This window comes from Pristiophorus japonicus, chromosome 10, assembly GCF_044704955.1.
Source record: "Pristiophorus japonicus isolate sPriJap1 chromosome 10, sPriJap1.hap1, whole genome shotgun sequence".
Lineage (NCBI taxonomy): Eukaryota > Metazoa > Chordata > Chondrichthyes > Pristiophoridae > Pristiophorus > Pristiophorus japonicus.
In genome coordinates, this window is record NC_091986.1 from 32,020,801 (window position 1) to 32,033,610 (window position 12,810).

At 43.1% G+C, this 12,810-nt stretch overlaps 1 protein-coding gene across 1 annotated transcript in view; it reads left to right on the plus strand.

Moving 5' to 3' along the window:
* LOC139274963 (kelch-like protein 1) overlaps positions 1-12,810 on the plus strand; it is a 334,700-nt gene that overhangs the window by 144,452 nt on the left and 177,438 nt on the right. Inside the window, exon 4 of the mRNA XM_070891749.1 lies at positions 6,860-7,072. Within this exon, the coding sequence (XP_070747850.1) occupies positions 6,860-7,072 (213 nt within the window). The remainder of the gene's footprint in view (positions 1-6,859; positions 7,073-12,810) is intronic.

The following is a 12,810-nucleotide window of genomic DNA, read 5'->3' on the forward strand; positions in this document are numbered from 1 at the left end:
AAAGCATGTCAGGAGGCTGGACTCCTCATCTTGCAGCTCCTCGAACTCAAGTGGTTCGAAGACTGGCACTTCTACCTCCTCTCCCTCCTGGTCTTCGTGTCTCTGGGTGGCAGAGGTGGATGCGGTGGAGATGGGTGATCTTTGGGGGTGTTGGGCTGGTTACAATGTCGAGGTGGAATGCTTTGGTGTCACACTCGGCCTTTGTGTGCCAGAGGTGGATGGGGTGCATTAGTCGGTGCTTTCCGAATCAACATCTGCAAGTAGAGGTCAACGTTTAGGTGTTTGGCTGGGGGGGCATGGTTGCTCAAGCTGATGTGATCCACCACATTTTACATTCTTACTTCAAGGACTTCCACCGCTACATGAGCACACCATTAATGGCTGACACACAGTGCATTAAAAGACATTTGACTTCACATCGCATGACCTTGCATAACATGTGTGACGCAGCCTGGAGATTAGTATAAGCTTACCATGCTCTAGCACAGGATCTGCATCACCCTTTGTGGTGGCACGGGGGTGGTCACCCACCAATGCCAAGGCACGTTCCTGTCGTGACTGCTGCTGGCATACAGATCTCGTCCACATTCATTGACTGGAGTTCCCCCCGCGCAACTATTAATGAAACGGGCCTTGAAGACAAATTCTCATTAATCCTCCCAGACATGCATGAAATCGTTGAGGCAAAGCACCGTAAGCTAACCGAGTACCATGACTGAAATTCGAGGGAGAGGTGGAATGAGCTAGGGGACAAAGTGTTTGTGCTAAACTTTGGCAGGGGTCCCAAATGGCTTCCAGGGACAGTAACAGGCAAGGAAGGAAACAGGCTACTGGTGGTACAAATGGACAATGGCCAAACCTGCCGGAGGCATGTAGACCAAGTCAAAAGTAGATTTACCAACAACACTGCTGAACCAGAGGCAGACTACAATGTGGAACTCATACCACACCTGGTGGACAGACAGAGGGAACAACCTGAGGAAAGGGCAATCCCAACAGACAGCCCAGGTGAGACACCAATAATCATACTGAATGAAATAGACAGCCCAGGCGAGATACCAGCAATCACACCGAAAGAAAAACAGGTACCAAGGCAAACAACTGAACCACAACTAAGACGCTCCACGCGAGAGCGTAGACCACCTGAGAGACTGAACCTATAAAGACAATAAGACCTTAGAGGAGGGTGATGTCATGTATCTCACATTACTGTACATAACTGTATCTTACCATGCCATAAGAATATAAGAACATAAGAATTAGGAACAGGAGTAGGCCATCTAGCCCCTCGAGCTTGCTCCGCCATTCAACAAGATCTTGGCTGATCTGGCCGTGGACTCAACTCCACTTACCCGCCCGCTCCCCATAACCCTTAATTCCCTTATTGGTTAAAAATCTATCTATCTGTGATTTGAATACATTCAATGAACTAGCCTCAACTGCTTCCTTGGGCAGAAAATTCCACAGATTCACAACCCTCTGGGAGAAGAAATTCCTTCTCAACTCGGTTTTAAATTGGCTCCCCCGTATTTTGAGGCTGTGCTCCCTAGTTCTAGTCTCCCCGACCAGTGGAAACAACCTCCCTGCCTCTATCTTGTCTATCCCTTTCATTATTTTAAATGTTTCCATATGATCACCCCTCATCCTTCTGAACTCCAACGAGTAAAGAGCCAGTCTACTCAATCTATCATCATAAGGTAACCCCCTCATCTCCGGAATCAGCCTAGTGAATCGTCTCTGTACCCCCTCCAAAGCTAGTATATCCTTCCTTAAGTAAGGTGACCAAAATTGCACGCAGTACTCCAGGTGCAGCCTCACCAATACCCTGTACAGTTGCAGCAGAACCTCCCTGCTTTTGTGCGCCATCCCTCTCGCAATGAAGGCCAACATTCCATTCGCCTTCCTGATTACCTGCTGCACCTGCAAACTAACGCATGACTGTAACTAGAGATGACCTGTAACCACAAGCTTACCTTACCACCAGGGGTGCACTTGCAGGAGACACTTGATACCTGTCCCAGAAGTATATAAGGACAGGTCTCAGGTAAGTGTGGCATTCGAGAGCTGTGTAATAAAGGTGCAGGTCCTGAGTGACCTTGACTTCAATATGTGCCTCGTGTGAATCTGTACTGCAGGGACAGGACTTTACAAAAACAGTACCCCCACAATTGTGATAAGCGAAGGGAATGGCTTGGGCATTGTAGGGACGCTTTATGGTGTTGCTGTGGGGTGCTGCCAACCTGCCACATCAGGTGTACAGCATCAAGTGAAGTAAAAGTGGCTATGGTGAGGCCATTCCTGACCTCCAGGTCAGCAATGTGGTTGGGTACTGATGCCCCCTGTACTGTGCAACATTAGTTGATTGCGGAGAAGGTTGGCGTTTTGTTGGTGCTGCTGGTGTTGGGGCTGATCATGGTTGGATTCTGAGGACAAAGGTGAGACCGTATAAAGATCACCCATGTTAATGGAGTAGATGGCAGGTAAAGTAGAGATGACAGATGCATCCTGTCAATGGTGAGGGGATACTGGATGGAGAGTGGAAAGTGGAAAGCCTGCAGAATCTGTGCTAGAAATGGACTGAGAAACAGCTTGTGGCTGAGGAATGTGATGATCTGTGAGGCGGGAGCTTTTACTGTACATTTGAAGCTGTCAATGGGTTCCCTGCCACTGCCTGTTGGATCTGTTCAGTGCTGACAGACCCGACATAGGGAAAGGTGCATGGTGGCGGGTTGACAGTGGGATCCCGACCTGCTGTGTGTATAAAAAATAAATAAATAATTAATTTAAAAAAAAAACACTTTCCCAATCGATTCACCACCACTCTAGTTAGGCTAGGTAATTGCCCTTCTGTCTGTTGATTTAGAAGCAGAGTCTCAGTCTGATAGAGTGTATATTCAGTCCATGTTCTGAAGAGAGGAGAATCATGTAGTGACAAGTAATACATCCTGGTAACTAGTGTATGGAGTAAGGGCTGTCTTTTAATTCTGTGCTTAGAAACATCGGAACAAGAGTAGGTTTTTCAGCCCCTCGAGCCTGTTCTGCCATTCAATTAGATCATGGTTGATCTGCATTTTAACTCCATCTATCCGCCTGGGTTCCGGAACACTTTCACCACAAAAACCTATCAATCTCAGTTTGCAATTTTCAATTGACCAAACCTCAGCTGCTATTAGGGGAGAAATTTCCACTACACTTGTGTGAAGAAGTATCTTCTGACATTACCCCTAAATTACTGAGCTTTAATTTAATAGTAATGCCCCCTTGCTCTGGATTCCCACACCACAGGACATCGTTTTTCTTTATTTACCTTATGAAATCACTTAATCATCTTAAACACCAATTAGTGCCCCTAATTACCTCAACATTTCCAGGACTGGGCACACGGTACTTTCAGGCCTTCCTAGTATGCCTCTCTTGATCTCTAGACAGCCAATTTATTTAAAAGAATGAACGAACTAGATAGCGTCTAACACCACCTCAGGATGTTCTAAAGTTAGTTCTAAAGGATGCACAGCTAATGAAATTCTTTAGAAATGTAGGGCAACCTGGCAGCCAATTTGCGCACAAGTAGCAATGTGTCAGTTTTGTGTCTGTAAGGCCTGCTCCTCCTTCACTCCTGTGTACTGACGGGAAATTACTCTGGGTGAAACACACTCGGGAAATCACATTTAGGAGCAGTGAAAATCACCAGATTTTTGTTCTTGTTTTATAATACCTCAGAAACAAGATAAAGCATGAACACTTCATCTTTTGCTGGGAGAACGTTACAAACAAAAATTATGTATTCTTTGGAGTAGCTGAATCCTACAGTTGGCAAGGACAGCTAAAAAGGCAATCACAGATGACGGCTGAGATGAAATTGAGTGGGGAAGGATGGGGGTGGAGAAAAATGATTTGGAATTAGTTTTTATATTTTGTTATGTATTATAGATGTTAAATTTTTTTTATTGATCTATGTTTTTGAATTTTGCCACTGTCAGGCAAATTAATTAACATGAGCAGTGTGATTTCTGGTAGGGCCTGTTCAAGTTTGGAGGGATGTTCTGAATAATAAAGCTAATATCTTTTGGTAAAATGAAGTGACAGAGATATTTGGTAAGTCAAGAGAGATTCAAAGAACAGCAACTTGCATTTATATAACACTTTTTGTTGCAGTAAAACATCCCAAGGCACTTTGCAAGAGCATTATCAAACAAAATTTGACACGAGATATTAGGGCAGATGACCAAAAGCTTAGTCAAAGAGGTACGTTTTAAGGAGTGTCTTAAAAGGCATTCAATAAGGTGCCTCATAAAAGGTTACTGCAGAAGATAAAAGTTCACAGGGTTGGGGGTAACATATTAGTATGGATAGAGGATTGGCTAATGGGATATTTTCCGGTTGGCAAACAGTAACTAGTGGGGTGCCGCAGGGATCGGTGCTGGGGCCTCAACTATTACAATCTATATTAATGACTTGGATGAAGGGATCGAGTGTAATGTAGCCAGGTTTGCTGCTGATACAAAGATGGGTGGGAAAGCAAATTGTGAGGAGGACACAAAAAATTCTGCACAGGGATATAGACAGGCTAAGTGAGTGGGAAAATATTTGGCAGATGGAGTATAATGTGGGAAAATGTGAGGTTATCCACTTTGGCAGAAAAAATAGAAAAGCAAATTATAATTTAAATGGAGAAAAATTGCAAAGTGCTGCAGTACAGAGGGACCTGGGGGTCCCTGTGCATGAAACACAAACAGTTTGTATGCAGTACAGCAGTTAATCAGGAAGGAAAATGGAATGTTGGCCTTTATTGCAAGGGGAATGGAGTATCAAAGCAAGAAGTCCTGCTACAACTGTACAGGGTATTGATGAGGCCACATCTAGAGTACTGCGTACAGTTTTGGTCTCCGCATTTAAGGAAGGATATACTTGCAATGGATACTGTTCAGAGAAGGTTCACTAGGTTGATTCTGGAGATGAGGGGGTTGACTTATGAAGATAGGTTGAGTAGGATAGGCCTATACTCATTAGGGTTCAGAAGAATGAGAGATTATCTTGTCGAAACATATAACATAATGAGGAGGCCTGCCAAGGTGGATGCGGAGAGGATATTTCTACTGTTAGGGGAAACTAAACTAGGGGGCATAGTCTCAGAATTAGGGGACATCCATTTAAACCTGAGATGAGGAGGAATTTCTTCTCAGAGGTTTGTAAATCTGTGGAATTCTCTACCCCAGAGAGCTATGCAGGTTGGGTCATTGAATATATTTAAGGCGGAGATAGACAGATTTATTGAGCGATAAGGGAATAAAGGTTATGGGAAGCGGGCAGGGAAGTGGAGATGAGTCCATGATCAGATCAGTCATGATCTTATTAAATGGCGGAGCAAGCGCGAGTGGCCAAATGGCCTACTCCTGCTCCTATTTCTTATGTTCTTATTAAAGAATGGGGGGAGAAGTAGAGAGACAGAAAGGTTTAGGGAAGGAATTCCAGTGCTGAAGGCCTAGGCTGCTGAAGGCACGGTCGCAAATCGTGGAGCGATTAAAATCAGGAATAAGCAAGAGTCCAGAATCCTGGAGGAGAGCAGAGATCTTGGAGGGTTGTAGAGATAGAGGAGGTTACAGAGATAGGGAGGCATGAAGACTTGGAGAGATTTGAAAACAAGCATGAGAATTTTAATATCTCGGTATTGCGGGATCGGAAGCCAATGTAGATCAGTGAGCACAGGGGCAATGGGTGAACTGGATTTGGTGCGAGTCTGAATCTAGCAGCAGAGTTTTAGATGAACCCATGTTTATGGAGGGTGCAAGGTAGGGGACCGGCCAGGAGAGCATTGGAATAGTCGAGTCTAACGGTAACAAAGGCACGGATAAAGGTTTTAGGACTTTAATGTTTTCTGAAGTTCAATATACTTTGCATTCATTATGCAAATCCACACACTCAAGTCTCCCCCTATATCTTAACACTCCAGAGCTGTCACTGTATTGATTATGCTATGTACTATGGTTGGATTGTCAAAGCTGTCTCCTCTTACAGTTACAAGCTGTTTCTGAATGTCAAACGCCATTGTTCAGAAAGGGACCTTGCCAGGAACTATGCCTTGAGCTACTGTTGTATGTCAAGAAAAATAGAGGAAATTGATCATTTAATTTATAACTTGTTCTTCTGAGAGTCTGTATTTACATTTTGTTTCTCTCTGATTTTGCCCGAGATACTTATCATGAATGGAGGCTCGTCAATCACCTGGGATATTAAATATACAAATATAGTTGCTTAGCTGACTGCAACAAAGTTTTGTACATTTAACTACCTTAATTACAAATGTGCACTACAGAGCCAGTTTTATGTTCAGCTTAATTTATTAAATGCACCATAACATTGGTAAATCTACAAAATACCTCAAATAACATTTTCATAACCTAATTCCATTTTGCTCCAATCTTCTGCTGAGGGTGGTGACCTACATAGCCAAGCATTGCCTATTCTACAACATTCCAAAGTTAAGAAGCTGACGAGGGGATTTGTGATGTATCCCATGAGCTGAAATGCAGTGATATGGATTTCTGTTTGATCCCTGAGTTCACACTTACTCTGATGTTGAGAGTGTAAAGAGATACTGTCTCATAGGACAAGTGAGGTGGTCTTTTGTGCTGTGCATGAAGAAAGCATTGGAGGCAGATATGATATGGATTTCCAGATATCATATGGAGGTCAAAATCTGAAAATTATATAAGAAATAGTGCCTGCAACAATGGGGAGAGGCGGGATTGTAGGGTCTTTCTATATTTGGGTCTATGAGTAAAAGTATATTTAAAAAAAAAAAGAGAATGATTGGAATCATGATTTCTGAGAACAGTTATTTTTTATTTTATTTTCACAGGAACACATTATGGAGGTGATCAGAAATCAGGAATTTCTGCTACTCCCTGCAGATGACATCCTTAAACTTCTTGTAAGTGATGACGTGAATGTTCCTGATGAAGAGACAATATTCCATGCCCTGATGATGTGGGTAAAATGTGATGTGCAAAGAAGATGTAGAGACCTTGGCACACTGCTAGCTTATATCAGGTTGCCACTGCTACCACCTCAGGTAAATTAAAGAGCATGAAACTTCTTACTGTCCCGACTTCTCTTTAAACCTTCCAATACTCATATGCTTTTTTTCCTTCCCCGAAAAGGTTAAGGTGGTTGGGTCATTTACTTTATCTAATTACAGAAAAACAAGCATTTTCAACATGGTTCTGTCAGTTCCCATTTATTCCCCTAGTACGCCCCCACCCCCCACCCTGCTGCCATCATGCTCTGTTCCTTCATCCCAGTCAAGATCTTCAACATCAGATGGTGCTCCATTACACGGCAATGCTTGTTACTTTTGTGATTTTGAAGTTACCAATCTACTAATTAACCACTTAGCCCAAAAATGACACTGCTGTCAGATTTGGTCTTTGGATTCATTGGGTTTCCACATAAGAGTAAATTATAATATTTGTCAACCATTTAAACATACAACCCCAATTCTCTGCAGGGCTTTTGCCCCATTCTGGAAAGTAGCGGGGGCAGGAAATTGTCTGAGAAACCCCATCTCACGGAATCACCGGAAAAATTTGGCGAGGTCAAGTTGGGTGAACCCAATTGACTTTACAACACATAGCTGCTGAAATGGGAAATCCTACCTACAGCTTCTCAATGCAAACACATAGCTTGCAAGCCACAACAGCAACTATTGTTAGATTGGGTGGGTCACATTGTCTGCATGCCTGACACGAGACTCCAAAAGCGAGCTTTCGACTTGAAACTCCTACATGGCAAGGTGGGCAGAGGAGATGTTTCAAGGACACTCTCAAAGCCGCCTTCATTAAGTGCAACATCCCCACCAGCACCTGGGAATCCCTGGCTCAAGATCGCCCTAAGTGGAGGAAGAGCATCCATGAGGGCACTGAGCACCTCGAGTCTCATCGGCAAGAGCATGCAGAAAACAAGCGCAGACAGCGGAAGGAGCGTGCAGCAAACCAGACTCCCCACCCACCCTTTCCTTCAACGATTAACTGTCCCACCTGTGACAAAGACTGTAATTCTTGTATTACCCTGTACAGTCGCCTGAGAACTCACTTTCAGAGTGGAAGCAAGTCTTCCTCTATTTCGAGGGACTGCCTGTGATGATGATGATGTTAGATTGCATGATACTACAGCTACAGGTAGGTATGAAGAACATCACTGAGAGCTATAATTAGGTAATGGTGTCAGCAACCAAATATTGTGTGATATCTTTAACTGTATAGGGTTAAATTTCTACCAAACCACCATGTTGTTCCCTCCTTGGATTTAAATATCTTGCAAAGGATAAATATCAGCTCACGACCGCCGGGATGTCACTGCAAGGTACGCTTGTCCATCCCTTGATTCTGAAAATGTCTCCATAATATGTTCCATTGATGAGAAGATTTAAATAATAAGGGCATCAGTGCCTGTAGCAGCGTCCGCCCCACAGAAGCAGTGAGCTCGGAGTGGCATCCTGCTCCTCCGAGAGGCGGAGCAAACGTCTATTCAGGCCAAAGATCAAAAGCGGCAAAACGTAGGCGTGGAAATCCCTGCCTCCCCGAGTCCATACTGACTGTCTACGGACTCGGGAAGGCATCGCATGGACCTTGACCGATCTCACGCATATCGGGAGCAAGGACATTTGCAAGGTCAAGATTGTGGGATTTACCCATATCTTGCCCAGCAAATGTCCTCAAAATTCTTACGCCTGATAAAAGCAGGTGTACAGCCTACTTTTACAGGTGTAAGAGTTTAAAAATATACAAAAATATAATATAATAAAATTTAAAAAACAAATATTTTTAAAAACCCTGCTCACCACGTTACATTTATTTTTAACCATAATTTTAAAAACTTTTTAAAAACTTGGAATTTTTTTTCTCTAAGATATTTATTAACTTTAATTTTAATTATGTGAGGTGTGTTTTTTTTTATGTGTTTAGTGTGTTTGGTTCTCTTTTCTCATTAATAGCAATGAGAACTTGTAGATACAGAGTTCTCATTGCTATTAATGAGAAAACTACAGAATACTGTACCTGATTGGCTGAGCAGTTACATGTGATTGCACCTTCTGCGTGGGAACCTCGAGGATGGGAATGCACTTCACAGTGCAGGAAGAGAAGGCCTCCCCACTGGAGTTCCACATACCACCCGGACCACTAGGTACTTTTGTGGAAATATTTCATAGAAACATAGAAAATAGGTGCAGGAGCAGGCCATTTGGCCCTTCGAGCCTGCACCACCATTCACTATGATCATGGCTGATCATGCAACTTCAGTAACCCACTCCTGCCTTCTCCCCATACCCCCCCGATCCTTTTAGTCATAAGGGCCACAACTAACTCCCTTCTGAATAAATCCAACGAACTGGACTCAACAACTTTCTGTGGTAGAGAATTCCATAGCGTCACAATTCTCTGGGTGAAAAAGTTTCTCCTCATCTCGGTCCTAGATGGCTTACCCCTCATCCTTTTACTGTGACCCCTTGTTCTGGACTATCCCAACATCGGGAACATTCTTCCTGCATCTAACCTGTCTAATCCCGTCAGAATTTTACATGCTTCTGAGATCCCCTCTCATTCTTCTAAATTTCAGTGAATATAAGACTAGTCGATCCAGTCTCTCTTCATATATCAGTCCTGCCATCCCGTGAATCAGTCTGGTGAACGTTAGCTGCACTACCTCAATAGCAAGAATGTTCTTCTTCAGATTATGAGACCAAAACTGCACACAAGATGTGGTCTCACCAAGACCCTGTATAACTGCAGCAAGACCTCCCTATTCCTATACTCAAATCCTCTCGCTATGAAGGCCAACATGCCATTGCTTTCTTAACTGCCTGCTGTACCTGCATGCCTACTTCCAATGTCTGATGTACCATGACACCCAGATCTCGTTGCACCTCCCTTTTCCTAATCTGTCACCATTCAGATAATATTCTGCCTTCCTGTTTTTGCCACCAAAGTGGATAACCTCAGTTATCCAAATTATACTGCATCTGCCATGCATTTGCCCACTCACCTAACCTGTCCAAGTCACCATGCAGCCTTTTAGCATCCTCCTCACAGCTCACACTGCCACCCAACTTAGTCATCTGCAAACTTGGAGATATTACATTCAATTTATTTGTCTAAATCATTAATATATATTGTAAATAGCTGGGGTCCCAGCACTGAACCTTGTGGTACCCCACTCGTCACTGCCTGCCATTCTGAAAAGGACCCGTTCATTCCCACTCTTTGTTTCCTGTCTGCTAACCAGTACTCTATCCACATCAATACATTACTCCCAATCCCATGTGCCTTAATTTTGCACACTAATCTCTTGTGTGGGACCTTGTCAAAAGCCTTTTGAAAGTCCAAATACACCACATCCACTGGTTCGCTCTTATCCACTCTACTTGTTACATCGTCAAAAAATTCTAGAAGATTTGTCAAGCATAATTTCCCTTTCATAACTCCATGCTGACTTGGACTGATCCTGTCACTGCTTTCCAAATTTTCCCCAGCATTTTCCCCACTACCCATGTCAGGCTAACCGGTCTATAATTTCCTGTTTTCTCTCTCCCTCCTTTTTTAAAAAGTGGGGTTATATTATTCCAATCCATAGGAACTGATCAAGAGTCCATGGAATGTTGGAAAATGACCACCAATCTACCATTTCTAGGGCCACTTCCTTAAGTACTCTGGGATGAAGACTATCAGGCCCTGGGGATTTATTGGCCTTCAATCCCATCAATTTCCCTAACACCATTTCCTGACTAATAAGGATTTCCCTCAGTTCCCTCAGTTCCTCCTTCCCACTAGACCCTCAGTCCCTTAGTATTTCCACAAGGTTATTAGTGTCTTTATATTAGTGAAGACAGAACCAAAGTATTTGTTCAATTGGTCTGCCATTTTCTTGTTACCCATTATGAATACACGTTATTCTGACTGCAAGGGATCTACATTAGTCTTCACTAATCTTTTTCTCTTCACATATCTATAGAAGCTTTTGTAGTCAGTTTTTATGTTCCCAGCAATCTTCCTCTCATACTCTATTTTTCCCCTCCTAATTAAACCCTTAGTCCTCCTCTGCTGAATTCAAAATTTCTCCCAAGTCCTCAGGTTTGCTGCTTTTTCTGGCCAATTTATATGCCTCTTCCTTGGATTTAACACTATCCCTAATTTCCCTTGTTAGCCACGGTTGAACCACCTTCCCCGTTTTATTTTTATGCCAGACAGGGATGTACAATTGTTGTAGTTCATCCATGTGATCTTTAAATGTCTGCCATTGCCTATCCACCGTCAACCCTTTAAGTATCATTCGCCAGTCTATCCTAGCTAATTCACGTCTTATACCATCGAAGTTACCTTTCTTTAAGTTCAGGACCCTAGTCTCTGAATTAACTGTGTCACCCTCCATCTTAATAAAGAATTCTACCATATTATGGTCACTCTTCCCCAAGGCGCCTCGCACGATCAGATTGCTAATTAATCCTCTCTAGGATTAAGTCTAGGATGGCCAGCCCTCTAGTTGGTTCCTTGACATATTGGTCTAGAAAACCATCCCTTATACACTCCAGGAAATCCTCCTCCACAGTGTTGCTACCAGTTTGTTTAGCTCAATCTATATGTCGATTAAAGTCACCCATGATAATTCTGCTGTAACTTTATTGCACACATCCCTAATTTCCTGTTTCAGGTTGGAGGCAATTGCCTGCGGAAAGCTGCTGACCGCAGTTTTAGTCCCATAATTTATCTGTCCGCCAGCAGTGTATGGCTCCATAAACAACCGCAATTGATTCTTCTGCGATCATGAATAATTTTCCTTTTAAACTTCAGGCATAAATCTAGGCCGGCAACAGAACCCATGCCTACTCTGAGCAAGCATAAGTCCTACCAAACCTATCGGAAGAGTTCTTGGCAGATTTCTTGGTGTAGCCTGGGAACGCATGCAGAAATGCTGCCAAAGTATTGCCACAATATAACCGGAGTGGACAGAAGAAGAATCCATCGTCCTTTAGTGCAATTTCTAAGTTCCTCACTGGAGGAGGGCCTTGCAAGTCTGAGCCTTTGAAATTCATGGTGGAATCCCTAGGGATTGACAACATAAAGAGAGTGAGGCAGCGTGTCGTCAAAGTCACCATTTAAACCAAGCGCTAATACCATCCCTCTCAAGTCATTTGTACTTTGCTCACTCGCACATTCACACTCTCAACCTCATTGCCAGCCTGGCATATATTCAAGCACCATGCCATGATATATGTACTTGAAGAAGTCTCATGCAGCCAACTCTTCTTGCTATATCTGTATCCCAGAAACAGAATTGGAGCCATAAAGTCCTATGCAGAAATCTGTAAAGTCCTGTCCCCTCAGTACAGATTCACATGAGGCATGTAGTGAAGTCAAGATCACTCTGGGCCTGCACCTTTATTTCACAGCTCTGGAATGCTGCACTTGCCTGAGACCTGTTCTTATATACCTGTCTCTTGCAAGTGCACCCCTGGTGGTAAGGTATGCTGGTGGTTACAGGTCATATCTTATTACAGTCATGTATAGCATGTTAGGATACAGTTATATATAATAATGTAAGATACATGACAAAATCCATGTCATTCACTCCATCTACCTCAAGCAGCAGTACAGGTACATCCGCCCCGAGAGAATTTGAATAGTGAACTTGAAGAGGAAACACTGGGTAAATTATTGTGCTTGAGTGAGGAGGATTAAATGAAGGAGTCAGTCACGATCAAATATTTGATTTTTCAGGTTTATTTGGTACTCCATGTTCACTAAAAATTAATGCTTC